The following is a 17,686-nucleotide window of genomic DNA, read 5'->3' as shown; positions in this document are numbered from 1 at the left end:
GTACACAGGTACAAACAACTATATATATATATATATCATAGTTAATTATTATCATACAACTTTGGATGTATCATGGAACTTTACATTGTGAATATTAAATCCCATCCAGTGACAGTACAAAATTTAAAAATCCAGTTTAAATTCAAAAAAACACCACTATTTAAAAACTCTGCCGATGAAATTCTTTTATGAGATAAGGTAGTAATGACCTTCCATGAAGTTTAGACTATTTTCATCTTTGGTCATTTTGAATGAATCACCATCAAATCAAAAGGCCTAAGCCCAAGTAGACGTACGTACCTATTTTTGCTACATATTTACTTTCTATATTAGTTTTATTTCTCAAAAACGATTCCTGCCGGGTATCTATTTACCCTCAAAAGTATCAACAAAAAAAAAAAAAGAAAAGAGGAAAAATGTTTCTAATTCCCAGAACGAACAGACAGAGGTAAATGTGACATGGAAGTTGACATCATCTCATCCCATATCACCTTTCAATTTAATAAATTATAGTAGAAATTCGATGTATATATGAGTAGTTCATAGTAAAAATTAATCGAAAAAGTTCAGCAATACTCATTGTAAGAATAAAGCAAAGTGAAGGGAAGTAAAGTTCATTTGATGATGTATTTTATAGATAATGTTATGATAACCATCGATGGTTATCATAACACTATCTATAAAATCAACTATATTCACAACAAATCAACCCTATGAACCCTATTTTTCTTCGTTTATTTTGAACCAATCCTATTTTTGTCCTCCTTTCTTCCTTCCTTCATTTTCAACTCTATCTTCCTATCGTTTTAAAAATCGTCAAGAATTCAAAATTTCCTACTATTGGATGTCACCTTTTGGTGGTGACAATATACTACTTGAAACTTCGGTGATACAGTTGCTGCACAAACAGATGCCTGACGATGCTTCACGCAACGCATTGAGTACTAAACCAAAATGAATAAAATAAATCTGTTACGATGTAATATCTGTAAAGATAGACTGGCTTAATCTTTTGAATGCTGTATTTCTCAAAACTTCTTAGGGATTCAGTTTTGGTTTTTATAAAGTAAACGTCTGGATGTATAACTATCAGTAGAATGTTGAATTATGATAGAAGTGAATCCCTAAGAAGTTTCTTCTTTCTTAGATAATCTTTTTCCCTTTAAAATTAATGCACAAAACGAAATTATGGCAACATCATCAAATATATACAAATTTATTTACAAAATCGTAACAGTTATGGATGGTTCATAAAAATCCTCAGAATCACAAGGAAAACCGTCAGCACGGAGTGCTTTGAGACTCGTAACGTTGACAGCATTCTCAATACTTCGCGCTAATTTGGCGGAAACTGAACTTCAATTAAATGAGTGGAATTAACTTAGTTTTTAATAAAATAATGATAATAAATGGATAAATTACAATACACCCAAAAAAAAAGAAAAAAGACGATTTCAACAAGTATATGTTAGCAAAAAAATAACGCATCTCCTTATTATATGTGTAAACATTTTCATAGCAGGAAGTTTATAAGATAACCTTAATAATATGGTTGCCAGTTAGATCCATCCGCAGGCAACAAACTTCCCGTAATTAGCAAAAATATATCAACAATCCACCATAATCCCAAGCCACCAAGTGTCATCAATTTACCAACTGCTATAGCCGAATAGCCAAGACAAAAACGATCTACCGCTAGAATCCCCAGGAATACTGAATATAATAGTGTTGAGAGGAAGTAATGACCCGTATATCTGCAAAGGCATATAGATACAGATATCGGTGATGAGAAGAAAGGTTCTGGTTAAAGGAATTTCAAAATTAACGCTATTATGCAATAATTATCGGGCTAAAGTTTTCGTCGTAAATGGCTAGCAAGAAAGGATTTCAAAATTTTATTAGGGAAACTAAGGAAAAATAAGAACTAAAAGTACATTAATTAACCATCTTTCGATAACATGAAACATACTTGATGCAGGGCACTTTCCTCATGAAAGTACGTGGACCACGACATTCGATGCACGGCAAAACTCGGCAGGTAACATTTGTGCGTTCCACGTTTTCGTAACGTGTGCCACCCCATGTAAGACATGCACCATCCACCTCAAAATAATAATGGTAATGAATTATATATATAATGCATACCATTAAATAAATGAGATTTTTGAAAAAATTTATATTAAAGAATCCACCTTTGTATTATTAGCTTCAGGGATAGATGACACATCCACTGGTGCATCGCAATCAATCCACCTAAGAAACATCGGTGTTATTCTGGCTACATTTTTACATGTCTTCTACAGAAATATTACTGCACTGAATCGGAAAATTGGTTTTCTACGATGCAAAGGTAAACTTAGTACTCTACTACGACTTAAATATGACAAACCTTTCGTCGAGAAAACTACATGGTACAAGTGGACCAGTTGGATTCAAATCGAAACCTTCTAATTCGCAAACACCAAAACCATCATTGTCTGGCAAAAGCGGTGTTGAAATGACAGCAGCAATAACAATATTCCCATGTTTCTGTCCTTTGGGAATTGAAACTGGATTTGTCTGGATTCCAAAAACAGGCAACATACTGGTCAATAGTGTCATGAGAATGCTATCCACATGCATTCTAAAATTTTACCATTAAATACTAGACTGGTCAAAATTATACAATGAACAGCAAAACGCAAAGCATAAACGTACGAACAAATAAATAGAGTAAATCAGAAAAAGTATATATCCAGATGTGAAATTATCATTATTTCATGAATACATCATATTTTCATTTATTAGAATGTAATAAAATTTCACTGATCCAAAGATGAATAGCTTTATTTAAAATCATGGATTATTTTTATATCATCATATCTAAGCAAGTAAGTTAGAACAATTTGATAACTTAAATCAAATATGCAAATTAAAGCTTAATTAATGTCTCATTAAAGATTGCTCTTTGATGAACGGTAAATCTTAAGAGTATAGACCATTATCTCATATTTTTACACATTGTACATCAGAAAATCTGTATTATGCTACTGTTTCTTGGTTAAAAAGTTAAAAAGCTTTGTTTGTGAGAGTAAATACGGAAGAAAATGCTCACTAGTAAAGTTGTAACTGAAAGTGTAGAAATACTAACGTTACGGAATCCTCACCTACCAACAAATCATTTCAAAAAAGATTGGAAATGACAGGAATTTGTACTCGTGAGAAGTCTGATAATATGATACAACATTTAATAACGGAAAGCATAAAAGAAAAAAAACGGATATTTGTAGAAAAAAATTAAAAATGACATTTTCATAGCTATCTTTGCCACTTTGTTGTTCCACGGACATTTTCGGTTCTCTTTTTAACGAAATTTAGCAGCAACTGGAAAACTTCGCAATCTTTCAGATCTTCTGGTAAGTTCTTCCTTCCGGCGAGATAGTAGTACAAATCCCATTCCATATGTTTACCGTTAATAATTTCATCGTAACGCATTAACTGCTGCAAGCTCATTTTCTGCAACATTTGATCTGCAAATCCGCCCAGCAATATATCATTTTCCAAAATACCACGCTTCTTGCTTTGATATAGTAAACGAGACCGCTTCGTTTCTATGTTTTCATTCTCTAATCGTAACTCTGGCTTATATTCATATGCCGTTTGAGCGATCTTTATGGAAGATTGGTCCGAAAATCGAGCCAAAGTTTGTGGGAACCGCTTCTGTGCTCCAAAAAACTGTCGAATTTTACCAAACAGAGCCATACAATTCGTGGTTGCTTACTTTGCAATAAAAACTCGACCAGCACACTGTAACAAATATCTTCTAAAAATGATGTGAGAAAATGAGTTAAGTGCAGTCACCGGACAGATAACCTAATAAACTGCTTCAACTACTTCACTTCTAGATCCAAAAAATCCATTTCTTAAAGCACATCATAAAATATGGCCAGAGAAACAACGTCTATGTCAAGCATACTAAGATAGATCCCTCTAAGGAGATACAGATACTTCATTAAAGCAAAAAATGAAATTAGGATGAAAGATTTTCATCACAGTTTGCAAAGATAATAATGATCATTTAATTCAACTGCATACCACATATTTTAAATTTGATATTTTTCCCTTCACAAGGCACATCATATATTATATTTGAGTTTTGGATTCATACTTTCATTAGCCACAACCCATACTCAGAATCTAAAAGCAAGCACGATAAAATAAGGTAAAGCACAAGCATAGAAAACAAACTTCACCCATCAACAACAAAAATGCAAACTTTCCAATAATTATTCCTTCTTTCTCAGTAAAAATACATTACATGCAGAAATTTCTGAATATGTTTCGAATATTTATCCTGATAAAAAAATTCGAATGAGCAAAACTATCTTTAACTATCTTCATTTAGTACTATCTCCTAAATGAAGATGAATATTACTACCCCTCTTACCGGTAACAATGAACAATATTGAAACAAGAACAGGAAAAAAAAACACGAAATCAAAGCAACGAAGCAGTAATAAACTACATTGACAAAAAAAATTCCCAAAGAATCACTTTTTGACAATTTGTACTACATCTTCGTGATGAAGTTTATGGTGAATGCCCACTCGCTGCGGTGAAAACTTCGCACTGGTACCCCAAACAATTGCATACCGAAATGAAGCAGCAAGACTACGATGCAAGGCATGACAAGCATGTTCAATTGTTGCTCCACGTCGTAATATTAAGCCATCGTTTGGTCCTAAAATATATTTATTTTCAAACCTTTAGATCACCCATTCATTTTAAGGAAAAAGAAATTCCACAACTTACTTAAAAATGTTGTATCAACAGAATGCATGAATCTACTGATGATAAGAATATTTCAACCAAAGATAAAATTTCTCAATTTATGATGAAATTCGCGAATACAACCTAAGTCAGGTGCATTTCCAGGCTTTTTGGTGTATATCCTGATGAGTGCCAAATATTCCCAAATTTTTTCTACCATGTAGTCCATATTTAATTTCATTTCGCAACTAATCACAATTGAATCACTGAGACGAGCTAACCTGTAAAGCAATAATAAAAGCTTTGAATATATAAGTTTTCTTTTCCCAATAATAATTGGCCTGTTGAAATATCAAAAATTTTTTCCTTGTACACAAAAGCACTAGGATATGAATTGAGACACAACAACTTCGACTTTGTTTCTTTTCAGCAATTTTTTTAATCGATTTTCGAGGCTATGTAATCAAAGTATTAAATGCGAACAAAAACTGCTCTTAATCCATATTCAAACAATAACAAAAAAACTTCATCACCTGTCTACTTCCTCCATACTTATTTGGTCGATTTTGTTATATACATAAAGACATGGTATATACACACGGTTTCCTTGTATAACATCAATCAATTCATCCACTCTAAGAAACATTTTATTAGTCTTTAATTCTTTGTTCAGTCAGTATCATGTTCATTAGCTTTAGAACTTTAGAAACATTTTTTTTTCCTGCTTCCGTACTCCTTTAAATCTGATATGTAGGTATATCAGTATCAATGCATACAGTAAAGAATCAATTAAGCGAATAAGCAAGAACATAGTTATTGTTAGTGGTATAAGTCTTTTGAAGTTATAAGTAGAAAATAGTGGCATGAAAATTCCGAAAATGTACAATCTGTTTATTGGAGCTGCAATTTTTACTCACGCTTGATATTTCTATTTTACATCAAATCGAAAGTCAAAACTTACGTGCAGTCAGCCCTGAAAACGACGTCAGCATTAAAAATTTTGTACTCGTGCAATACAGTCATTACCAGCTTTTCGTTGCAATATGTTATTGGAACCGTATGCGTAAACTTCAATCCTCCGATTTTCTTCTGCTTGAGATAAATTAATGGCGGCTTTTTGTTTAAACGAATGCCCACTGATTCCAGTTCTTTTGAAAGAAGATTTTTCTGCAATAGTTTTAATATCTTTTTTAAAAAGTTGTGAACAATGCTAATTTCCCAGCATTTAATTTACGAAACACATTCTATTTTTTTTTTTTTTTAATGAAACGTCTTCCTAATAGTAGCAGGATTGTTAGAAAGAACTTCCCATCGCGCAAGATAAAGAGTAATGAAACATCAGGGAAGCTATATATTACAAGTTACCATCAAAAAGTAACGAAAATTGCTAAGGAGTCCTTTTAATAAATGCAAATGTTCAAGTGCGGATATACTTCATTTAGTATAAGCCGCTTTACATTCCCTACTACCAGCAATATATTTTTCCCATGAAAAACTTTTATAGCAGGGATTTACGATCCTACAAAGTATGCCTAACCTGCATTTCACCTTTTGCAGCATCCAACATCATCAAAATAATATCAGCTGTTCTTGCAACTGCTATAACTTGTCTTCCTCGACCTATAACATTAACAGTATAGTGAAGCATTCAAAGTCCTTTCATCTTATGCCATCTAAATTCTTTCAGAATGGTTCCTTATTTGAATTTTGGTTACATAAAAGTAGGAGCATTCAAAAAAGAAAATTAAAAAAAAGGATAGAAAAACACTTTACCTTTACCCTGCGCAGCTCCTTCAATGATACCGGGTAAATCAAGCAGTTGTATATTGGCTCCCTCATACTCGATAACACCGGGTATACACGTAAGTGTGGTAAACTCATACGAAGCTGCAACACTTTCTGTTGTTGTAAGTGACGACAATAATGTCGATTTGCCGACTGAAGGGAAGCCAACCTGAAATTAAAATTATGCCTAGAGTTACTTTTTTTCCAAGTGATTCACTACTTCTCTAGTAAACCGAAAATCCGACGAAATGGAAAAGTTATCATTTATCTCTGTAGATAAGATCCTTTAATTAGTTATTAAGCTCGAAAAGACAGAGAACAATACAAGAGAACAATTTCTAAACATAAAATTCTCGAATTCATCAGAAGAACAGAAAACTTTGAAATCTGTAAGTAACTAACCATGGCTACTCGAGCATCACCACTCTTCATCACATCGAAGCCATCACCCTTAGTGGTACCACCCTTTGTAGTTGGTTCTAATAACTGCTGTCTGTACTTCGCAAGTTTTGCTTTCAGAAGACCTAAATGGTATTCGGTGGCCTTGTTCTTCTGCGTCCTGCTGATTTCATGCTCAATTTCTTGGATCTTTTCAACAATACCCATATCTAATATCTGAAGACCAATATTTACATACGACGCATTTACAGTCTCAACTTCTCGATCTTATAAGAGTAATTATGACAAAAACTAAAAAGCACATCTCTGGGATGCCCCCAAATACTAAAGAATCTTCTGTCCCAAATACGAACTTTTTACTATAGTGGTATCCCAACCTTCTGGTTTTAACCTTCCTCTAAAAACTTTGCAAGCAGGAGAGAATGCAGCATATTCCCTACTAAGACCACAATTCCTCATCAATTCCATGTCAATCAAATAGTTTCAACAGCCACCGGCTAAAATAAATTGGTACTACAGATTATAGCTGAAAGTTTATTCCCTGTTAAAATTGCGTACAACGCCATCTGCTGCATTCCCATTCAGATAAATAACTATTTTTAGCGAGTTTCCATCTCTTGTAAAGTTGAAGAACTGTTATCAGGGCAAAAAACCTACAATAAACAGTTCGTATCCAAGAAAATTGTTGCAATTTATTTCGAGATCAAATACGAAACAATTTTCATGTAATATCACTGTTATAAATGAGAATATCACCCTCTATACAAACCAGCTATTTTCTTTTGCTCTAAGAAACGATAAGTGCAATGTTAGTGTATGACGTCTAATGAGATTATGCTGTGGCTTCACACTTCGCATATATTTTTTCCCGCACAGAGAATAAAATTTACATTTTGACAAGTATTAACTAAATATAGTATCCGAATTGCAAGAAATAACAATGAGAACAAGTACAAATTACGCCATAAAGCTGAAGAATTTATCCTTCACGCTTTTCGACTTCCATATCTTCTTCGTTTTCATTTTTACCGCTTTTGAACAATTCACCTAAGGAAGGAAGCGGAGGTAACGCATTGGCAGGCAAATCAGCTAAGTCAGGCAAAGAGTCAAAGTGCTCTTTTACCTGAAAACATTTCCACTACTTGTCATACAAAAAAAAAAATTTATATTTACATCATTTTCGATAGTCGAAATGAATTACTGCTGTTTAGTCATCGTAAAAAAAAAATTGAACTGAAGATGTTCTGGTTTTAAAAGGGACGAGCTAAGACTAAGATTACTAACAATTTTTGCTTCAGGTTAGTATCATAGACGCTGTGCTGTGATCCTGATATGCCTTTTATTGTTAAGGACAATTGTTATATTTACTCAGTTATAAAATTAAATATAAATTTCTACTTAATCAAAAGTAATAACAACAAACCGATGTCTTTTCTTCCTCCAATTTTTCTACTTTTTCCCGTACAGAGCGTAACATTTCGTCATTTCTTACTGCACTGGCCTTCAAGAAACCAAAATATTCAGGAAGCAATTGTTGCAAAGACCGCCTATCTTCCATTTCCGTCGCTAGCCTACACGCATATATGATAAAAATTTGTCACTGATTAAATTTACTGCCTGATTTGAAAACTACAAACTGATTACATCGAATATTAGAAAAAAAAAATCACCTTTTGCAATATTCTTTAACTACAGGTTCAGCCTCCTTGATTTTCTTTAATAATTCCGTCGCCTGAGATTCATTTTTGATAGGTTTTAAAAGAGCAGGATTTGCTATCGTCTCCGGAAATGAGGCTATCAATTGGCTAAAAAAATGTTTAAAATATGTAAATGAATGTTCAAGATTGATCTGCAAGCAAAAAAATTCTGACAGCCCTTGAACTATTTCGTAATGTAGCCGAAATACAACGCAATGGTCTCGCAGCAAAAAGAAAAAAGAAACATCCTACGAAAAGGAAAAAAAACTAGACAAGTAAACTCAGTTATCAGACTTATAAATAAGCCATTAAGAAAGTATGAAAATGTAAGATCAATTTCTACCGTGTTTCGGCATCAGCTGATGGTGGGTCTTCCAACTTTTTCAACAATGCTATTACGTCTTCTGTTACTCGAGTCATAACTTTGACGTCAAAATTCTCACTATCCATTTTACTCTGCAAGAACGGAGATCTACTAAGGAGTTTTAAGTTCACTCAGTATTTGTCAAAGGAAAACTAAATCAGCGTAAGAGTTAACGGATGAAGTGTCATATATTTAAAAAAGTAAACTGACCTTTTTCGGTTCCGGAGAATCCGCATCAACAGTGGGAGTTGATAAATGTGGTGAATCCACTGCTTTCCCAGGGTTCGGTGGTGTGGACGGTGTTTGACGTGACTTTTGGATACTTTCAGTACTTAAAACTGTTCCACCTAATTCGATATTAAACTCAACAAGTCTTATTCCAGTCAGCGATGACGTTACGGCATTCGTTAATCGATCCACCTTTACATCCGAATATATTTGGCGTTCACGAAAAACTCGCAAAATTTTTTTCATTGCTACTACTGCATCAGCATCTGCATGGACACTCACATGTCTGCAAGGAAATTTCGTCAGGTGAATAAGACAAAGACAAAACGCAAGAACTAAAATGCAATCCACTGAAATATTATTTCATCAGTGTATTTAGAATGTAAATTTAAAATTGTTCACTCAAATAATCAGAAAAGAAATTGTGAGGACTCAATTAACACTTGCCAATTCAATTACTATATCCCCATCAAATAAACGCCACAGCGATTTAAAAGCAATTGAAGGCTCGAAACCTACAAGGAACATACCTAAAGGCTGGTTCTAAATTTTCATAAAACATTCCCATAAAATGCGGGCAGTGCTTTCGACTGTTTTGTATAACATCGTTGGCAAGGTAGAGCAGATTGATTAAACGAACCGGTTTCGTTTCCTTTTTGATTTCCTGAACATGATAATAGAGAATGCTTTTAACCAAGAGCTTCCCTTCTGCATAAAGCTGCATCAGTTGTTTCCGCCATCGTTTAATGAAGAATAAACATAGCTTCAAGTTCTAATCCCCTTATTCCATCTCCACATTCCAAGGTTCACGTTTTAATACTGAAGAATTTTTTTTCGTTCCCCACAACAATGAGTAAGGTAATTAACAAACACGGAAATGCGAAAGAATGCAAAATCCATAAAATGAATGTAATCGCCCTACATAATATCTACAGATCTTGAAAAGCATACATTGGAATTCAAAACTAACAGAAATGATACAATTTTAAATTAAATTAATCGATGAGCATATCCTTAAAAGGAAGTAACTCGGAAACTTGCTGGAAGGAATGTGATCTTCTCATACAGCAATACCAACCAATCGTCACAATGCATCCGCAAACAGGTAAGGGTAATTACCTGAAGCCATACTTTGACGATTGTTTCAGCATGGCTCTTCTGATGATGCAGCAGCCACATGGACATCATCTGCACCGACTGCTGCGTCGTATTCAACGTCTGAAGCCGCCTCGACATTGCCGCTTCAGAGAATCCGGCCATAAAGGACACTTATCTAAAGAATAGGTAAGTAGATGGTACTTGCAACAAAATATATCTACGCATCTCGATAGTATATATGTTATGGTAACGGAACAATGCTATCCATTAGTCATATTGTTACAACCCAAACACTACTTTATGATAGGGTAATTTACTCATTTAAAGATCATATGTAAACAACAGTCCTAAATCCTCCATAATTATTAGCAAAAAACAGGTATTACACATTTATTCTATCCTCTCAAAAGTCCTACCTTATCCATAAATGATGATATAGCTCTCAATCTTCTGCTCTTCTAATTAGTTCGTTAATTACGCCAATCAGCTTTACACGTTTATATCTAATATTCCATCATTTGCAAGCTTTACCGCACAGTTCAAAAGTCTTATCAATCTTTATTTCTCTTCAGTAAAGTGCGTTCTCTCGTTTCTCTCATATCACCAAAACTATCACTCATCTTTGACCCTCTAATATAACTCCCTCGCCAAATTCTTACTTACAATGACCCCTCAATCCCTCTCGCCATACAATCTGCATCGCATAAACTACACTTCACAGATCAGTAATAAGACACAAAAATTTGTCTTACACGAACTTTAACGATCCACACGAAGGTCCGTTAGAGTTTGTCACGGACCTTGATAAATAGCAAAATTCGTTAATGCTTGTTAAGGGGACAGTATGACGTTGTTTCGTCGTGATAAAGTTTTGGTAAAGTTTTTTGTGCGACTTCTCGTTTACCACTGAGATTCTACGCAAGATTAGCTTGATCTGACATTTGACCTCCTCTTTGAATTGGGAGAGTTATTCATGCCAAGCTGTGTTTCACATCGAGAATTTTTGAGATAAAATCCTAGTGCAAATATATTTCTATAAGCTAGTTTTAATAGGTTGAAATAATGCACAATGACTCATTTCTATAATTCTCCACAAAAACGTGCGGTTCTGTCCGGGACAAGCTCATGCACTAATGATCTTGTCATTCTGGCCAATATTATCCACTCAGGTACTGTACCAGCAGCATAATTATTCATCTAATTTGTTCACTTGTCATTTTCTCACAAAATTAGAAGTGAACTCTCTGCTTTACTGTTGGTTGATATCGTTGCGTTCTGTATTATCAAAAGCAATAATTGTCAACCATCGCTTTCAACTAAGACTAAACATTAAAAGTAGTACTGATAGTCTGACTTTCAGAGGTAAATACAAAATGATTTAGTGGTTAACATTATGAGCTGGAGCTTCTTATAGTAAGTCTTCTGTCTCATTACTGAGATTAGTAATGAAAAGTCCCGCTAACCGGTTGTCATCCAAGCCCGATACCGTTACAGATTTGTTTCATAAATGTATTGTATTTAACTATCGGCACATTATTGCTCATCACATACGGCTCAGCAAACTGTTTAAAAGCGAAAAAACTTTCAGTCACAAAAGATGGTACTTTTTATTGCAGTTCTGTATAGTGTTTGATGAATGCCTCCAAAATCTAAAAAGTAAAGCTCGAGGGCCAGAAAATTGACCATGAATAAATTTATGAGAAATTGTGTTAATTGTCGAGATGCATAGTTCTGACGTGATATTTAGGGCATGTAATATATCTTATTTCACGTAACTAAATACAAATGCTGCAGCACCCAGCCAACCAAAGAAAGCAATTGTTGAGCATTCTGTACGTTTAAGTTTTCACAATGATTTGCCGAAAAGTGAAGGAAGTGGCGAAAATTCACCCAAAACTACCGTCAAACACCATGCTAAAACTCTATTTATGGTTCCTGAACGGACACAATCGGGGTAGGCATAATTTACAATAATGTAGAAAATGCCATTATTAATCTTTCCCAAAAAAATAAGTTTCGGAATTCCCTGGAAATCAAAATTAGGATCAATGTGAGGTTTGATGGTAACTATGGTTGAAATAAGAAATAATTTTGTTAACATCTAGATATTATTTCACCTGATTGTTGAAAAAAGAGGCCAAAAATCTTACATGTTTCCTGTGATTTCAATACATGAAAGTATATTAACCACCTTCATTAGGTCGCTTTTTCAAATCAGTTACCAGAAAATCTTCATTACTTGACAACATATTAGTTACAATGATTTTCTGAAGATTGAATCAGTTATGCAGTTAGTGATAAATAAGTGAAATGGTTTTAGGATAAGTGGCTCGAAGAATTTATTGCCGTCCAAATGTCTTCCAAAAACACTCCATGAAGCAAAAACTGTTGTCGGAAAATCTCTGGTAATGTTTCATTTGAATCTTCGAATATAATAAAAGCATTTTAAGAATCAACAGAGTCACAATTGAATAGTTTAGTTTACTTCTTTCCGAGCAGAATTTTTGTTTTCAGAAACTTCCAAATTTATTTCCTTCCCGTTTTCGGCCACTTTTTTCTTTTTTTTAAACAGTTGAAGAGTTCAAAGAAGTTTGCCAGTTCATTACATTCATTTGGTTGTTGTGCATGTTACATAGCGCTTCACTTCAATTATTTTATTGATATTTACATGAGCTGACAAATATATAGGTAAGGAAGTGATCGCAAAAAATGAAATCCATATAAATGAACTGTATTTTATTAAGATTGTTGGAAGTGAGAAATTGACTGATGATAAAACGCCGGAATCATCGGTGGATTTTACGCAGTTGACTGTATTATCAGATGGAAATGATAAACAATCATCAAAGACATTAACAGAATCAACCACCAAGGAAGCCAGAAAACAAATGAAAGAAGGAAATGCATTGAAATCTAACAAAGCATCACAAGAAGCTCTCACACAAAATATTTCAATAAGAAAAGGATTAGGTGATACAAAAAGGAAGGGAAAACAGAATTCGGAAGTAGAGGAATCAGAAAGTGTGGGAGAGAAGAGTACTGTTTCTGCCAGTGTTGTTTCGACGGAAGATCCCAAGCAGTCCGGAAGATCCCAATCAGTCCGGCAATCTCCATCACAACCGATACAACCAGGATGAAAAACTGAGATTCTTTTTTTTTCCGATGAGAAAGTTACATTTTTTTGAAGATATTTGAAGAAGTCTCTTATACCCGTGTTACCGCGATATTCATTCCCTGTCCATTTGCTGATAGTACTTTGTATTAAATAAAATTGTTGCTTCTGAAAGATGTTGCTGATGATGACGGAATATTTTTGAAGTGAATAGGAATAAATTTTGTTTCCATGATATGGGAGTTCAAATGTCTTGCTATACCATCTGGGAAATTCTTAATGAGGAGTTATATCAGTGATACATGAACAATACTGAAATACACAATGCTTTCCCTCTTGCAAGAATATCGGATGATTTTATTGAATAAATTAATGAAACATATGATAATTATGAAAAATCACTATTGAAACAACGTGCAAGTGTAAAATTTTTACTTATCACTAGTGAAACTTCTGAAAATGAATTGCTTAAGATAGTGTCACTGATTGATATCAGAGGTAGGAATGAACCCATTTTGGGTAGTAGTAATGTTCCCGATAATCATCTTAGGATCACGTTCTAAAATAATGAAAGCGATCCATACCAGGGCAACAATAATGACCAAAAGCGCTTGTCCAAAATACACAAATCGAACAAATTTCTCTCGTTCTTCACGAATCTCTCGGACATTTTTCGGCTGGCTACAATTATCATTTCCGTAATGTTCACAGTTGTTACTATCAATTGTGCTATTAGATATCAATGTCGTTGGTGACACTGATATGTTTGATAATGACGTGGAAGGTTGCTCAGTTATCCATTGTTGCCTAAAAATGAAATTTAAAAAAATATTATTAGCATTAAAAATGAAAATTAATGCTCAGAATATAATAATAATAATAATGCAAGGAAGGAAATGCAAAAGCTTTACTTGCAAACTATTCAAATACAAGCGCGAACTATTCAACTGCAAGTGCAAACCATTCAAGTGCAAGTTGAACAAAATACTCAAGTGCAAACGTGAAGTATTCAACTGCAAGTGCAAATTGTTCAACTACAAGCGCAAATAAGTCAGAAGATTAAAAAGTCGAAATTTACTGTTTTTCCGAGCAATTATCATTCATACTTTCCCACTGATGTAAATTGGACTGAGTTAACGAAGTTTGTTGTTGCTGTTGTCGATCGTGTTGACATGATGAAACAGTAATGCTTGTTAGTTCCATGTTAAATCATTCTCTTTACAGCTATTACACAACTGTAATTAACTTTAATTAATAATTTATATTAAATACAAAGTCATAAGGTAAATCTATGCTTGCTAACTGCTTAATTCATATGAAACTTTTCAAGTTAATCATTGAAATTAGTGGGAAAATTTTATGTAACATTCAAAAATTGTTTCAGATATTTAGAAGGATGAGAAATTGTCGGATGAGTTGAAAAATCAAATCAAATCACTTCACGAAATGATTAGACTATCAGTTTATCACTTTTCTAGATTGTCAGAATTGCTTTTCCATAAGCTAATTAAGTTGATTTTCAAAATTAAAGTAATTATCACAATTAATAGTAAATACTTCATTTAAATGAAATTATCTTCTTCGATCAAACTAACTTATAGCCTATCAAATTTGCTAATCATTCTGAGAAATCTCGACTATATTTGAGGAGACATTTTGCATATTTTCATATTCTCACAACGATAGATGTGAATAAGTTATGGAGAAAGGAATAAAAATTATAATTTAATTATGAATAATTGACTGATATGTTATAACATGATTGGCTTAATATGAATATTTCATTGCGACATCGATAACACTAATTATAATTAGAGTGACATTGAGGGAAAGAAGGACATTGACATTGAAGGTGTCATTATGAAATTTCATTGAGAGAATTTCACAAAAAGATCTCAATTTCACAACAAAAAAAAAAGGTTAATTGAAAGATTGAATAATATTGAAGCGCAACATATTTTCAGTTTATAATTAAACGATTGAAATTAGAAGCTGGCGGCATTAGTCCATAGATTAAAGTAAATGCGCAAATGGTACCGAAGATCTTCGTCAGGAAATTAATACTGAAATATAACTCGTGTCATAAGGACTGCACCATTGTCATTCATTATGATATACTAAATGTACAAGTAATTCTATGATCTTTCAGATTATCGTTGGATAGTTGAAGTATTCAGTTATTACTAAAGATAGTAGTTTTCTTGAAGTTAAGCTCAAACAACAATCAATGCTTAACCTTTGACCTACAGTTTTTGGGTTATCGATTAAGGTAAGATTGAAAATTGAATCAAGTAAAAAGTACAAAAGTAAAGCCAAACTGCTTTGATAAAATCTTTTGTGAAATTTGTCGTTGGAGAAATTGGTTGTTATTCGTTGTTGTAGAATGAATAATAAAATAGATTATAAAACAATTCAATTCTCTGAGGTTGATTACATTGATAAGCTTAAAAATCAAAAAAAAAGTTAAAAAGATTAAATAGATGATCTTAAATGGATAGGATTTAAATACTTAATAACAGTATATGAAATTATATTACAAACTTAGGTTAAAAACACGAAAAATCTAACCCTTATTTGATCAATTGCTCGAAAAAACTTAACAAAACATACAATTTGAATTTACCTTTCCCATTAACTAATCGGTTTGCCTTCCAAAAAGACATCGACAGTTATTACTTTCTGTTAACTCCCTTTTCATCGATATCTTCCTGAAATAGCTATCACTTAGAATAAACGGAAAGTTAATAAATGCATTAGTTATAAACTGAGAACCGTTGTTGTCTGTGAGAATTCCGGAACGAAGGAAAATGATTGATTGTGAAATGATGAATTTGCATATTTCAGTTTGTAAATATTATATCATTTACAGGGAAAAACATTATGCATCCTATGTAATTTTTCAAAAATGAGAATTAAATTTTTCAAAATTAGAATTAAAGAATAAAAATCAGAAAAGTAGAATCTTTCAAAAATTAGAATTAAATTTTTAATGAGAGATTTTACAAATATCATTGAGGAATAAAATTGTGATGGATAGAACGAAGTATTAATGGTTGCGAGAGAACTAATTAGTTTAAAATAAATGAATTGAAGGAACAAATATAATGTTTAATCCTCTTTTCGAATCTATTTGACATTAAAGCAGCAATGAAAGAATGTGACATTAATTTAAATATCAAAAAATGAATCGAGAGAGAGAGAAAAAGAAAGAAAGAGGAAAAGATAAATAGAAATGTTTTTTTCCCGATTTCAATTGTATACAATCAAAGTTGAAAGTTTCAACGGCATATGGAAGTGACAAAGTTCAATAGACAATAATAAGCATGTGACAAAAAATGACATCACTCCTATATCGATTGTTCAAACTTACTTTTGCACAATATACCAATTAACGAAAGTATAACATTTTATTCGGTAATTTTATCAAAATTTGCGCTCCCAGAACATTATCAGAAGTACTGTAAAATATCGTAAGGAGAATTTAAAGTTAATTGATTACAAATTTGAAAGTTAATTGATTAGAAAATTGAAACTTTCCCGAAAAAGAAAAAGTTACTGCGACGAAAATATCAAATTTCAAAAATTTTCTATGCATTATATGAAGTTCGAAAGATTTTTTATAGAATAATTCATAGTTGAATTGAATGAATGAATGAAATCTCAATTGATTCTTACTACTTAACATTTTCCAAATAATTCACCAATGAAGAAAAATGAAAGAAATGATGTGCCAAAGGTATGCGCAATTAGAGATCACATCATCGCTAGTCAAAATCACAAATTTTTGTTTTTTAATTTTCCAAAAATGAAATATGAACGGAGGAAAGAAGAAGTGATACGATTCATTGAGCAGCTCTCTATGAATACTGTGCGCTTTAAAAAAAGACGCACAAAAAGATGTCGCTGTGCGCTTTAAAAAAAGACGCACAAAAAGATGTCGCCATATTGGTGACAATGTTCGATTACAATCACTCAATGTCTATCAAAAGTTTCATCTGTGCACTTTCACCCTTCACCCTTACTTCTCACTCCAGCACAAATTTATATGTATGGCGTAAATTAAATTGAAACTTAAAATTGCATCCATTTGACAAAAATACACAATTCTGCCATTTAAGGTCATTGATATTGTCAACCTTTTTGTTATATTCAAAGACTAGGAGAAAGTTTGACACATCATTTTATGTCATCTTAGTACTTTTTAAGTTGAGAAACACAGCAAACATCAGTTGACAATCCAAGCCAACATACATT

The 17,686-nt window shown here is 32.9% G+C and overlaps 6 protein-coding genes across 7 annotated transcripts; 1 reads left to right on the top strand and 5 right to left on the bottom strand.

The window, feature by feature from the left end:
* Positions 1-1,164: 1,164 nt before the first annotated feature.
* Positions 1,165-2,632, bottom strand: LOAG_17387 (hypothetical protein). Its single transcript, XM_020450049.1, has 5 exons — positions 2,390-2,632; positions 2,193-2,253; positions 1,970-2,103; positions 1,540-1,754; positions 1,165-1,351 (listed from the first exon to the last, which is right to left on the bottom strand). Exons 1-4 carry the CDS (start codon positions 2,620-2,622, stop codon positions 1,541-1,543), a joined length of 642 nt encoding a protein of 213 aa, XP_020306339.1. The 5' UTR covers positions 2,623-2,632; the 3' UTR covers positions 1,165-1,351; position 1,540.
* A 582-nt stretch (positions 2,633-3,214) lies between these two features.
* Positions 3,215-3,793, bottom strand: LOAG_17386 (hypothetical protein). Its single transcript, XM_020450048.1, has one exon. The coding sequence runs from the start codon at positions 3,739-3,741 to the stop codon at positions 3,298-3,300; it is 444 nt and encodes a 147-aa protein (XP_020306338.1). The 5' UTR covers positions 3,742-3,793; the 3' UTR covers positions 3,215-3,297.
* A 258-nt stretch (positions 3,794-4,051) lies between these two features.
* Positions 4,052-7,154, bottom strand: LOAG_06419 (hypothetical protein). The gene is made up of 7 exons (XM_003141955.2): positions 6,937-7,154; positions 6,523-6,703; positions 6,287-6,369; positions 5,711-5,916; positions 5,283-5,384; positions 4,894-5,030; positions 4,052-4,720 (listed from the first exon to the last, which is right to left on the bottom strand). Exons 1-7 carry the CDS (start codon positions 7,138-7,140, stop codon positions 4,530-4,532), a joined length of 1,104 nt encoding a protein of 367 aa, XP_003142003.1. The 5' UTR covers positions 7,141-7,154; the 3' UTR covers positions 4,052-4,529.
* Positions 7,155-7,754: 600 nt separating this feature from the next.
* On the bottom strand, positions 7,755-10,500 carry LOAG_06418 (the record flags this gene model as incomplete). Of its 2 annotated transcripts, XM_003141954.2 has the most annotated exons (7): positions 10,342-10,500; positions 9,753-9,886; positions 9,205-9,508; positions 8,974-9,086; positions 8,604-8,738; positions 8,357-8,504; positions 7,913-8,056 (listed from the first exon to the last, which is right to left on the bottom strand). In XM_003141954.2, exons 1-7 carry the CDS (start codon positions 10,480-10,482, stop codon positions 7,913-7,915), a joined length of 1,119 nt encoding a protein of 372 aa, XP_003142002.1. In that variant the 5' UTR covers positions 10,483-10,500. The 2 variants fall into 2 exon arrangements, with proteins under 2 accessions (XP_020306337.1, XP_003142002.1); XM_020447142.1 differs by lacking the exon at positions 10,342-10,500 and having other exon boundaries at positions 7,755-8,056; positions 9,863-10,065.
* An 889-nt stretch (positions 10,501-11,389) lies between these two features.
* On the top strand, positions 11,390-13,625 carry LOAG_06417 (hypothetical protein; the record flags this gene model as incomplete). The annotated part of the gene is made up of 4 exons (XM_003141953.2): positions 11,390-11,489; positions 12,115-12,274; positions 12,641-12,725; positions 13,065-13,625. The coding sequence occupies 4 exons, from the start codon at positions 11,390-11,392 to the stop codon at positions 13,455-13,457; spliced, it is 738 nt and encodes a 245-aa protein (XP_003142001.1). The 3' UTR covers positions 13,458-13,625.
* Positions 13,626-13,777: 152 nt separating this feature from the next.
* LOAG_06416 (hypothetical protein) lies at positions 13,778-16,146 on the bottom strand. Its single transcript, XM_020447141.1, has 3 exons — positions 16,056-16,146; positions 14,511-14,667; positions 13,778-14,239 (listed from the first exon to the last, which is right to left on the bottom strand). The coding sequence occupies exons 2-3, from the start codon at positions 14,633-14,635 to the stop codon at positions 13,912-13,914; spliced, it is 453 nt and encodes a 150-aa protein (XP_020302596.1). The 5' UTR covers positions 14,636-14,667; positions 16,056-16,146; the 3' UTR covers positions 13,778-13,911.
* Positions 16,147-17,686: the final 1,540 nt, after the last annotated feature.

This window comes from Loa loa, assembly GCF_000183805.2.
Source record: "Loa loa unplaced genomic scaffold supercont3.68, whole genome shotgun sequence".
Classification (NCBI taxonomy): domain Eukaryota; kingdom Metazoa; phylum Nematoda; class Chromadorea; order Rhabditida; family Onchocercidae; genus Loa; species Loa loa.
Note: the sequence above shows the minus strand (reverse complement) of the source record. Positions and strands in the feature narration are given on the sequence as shown.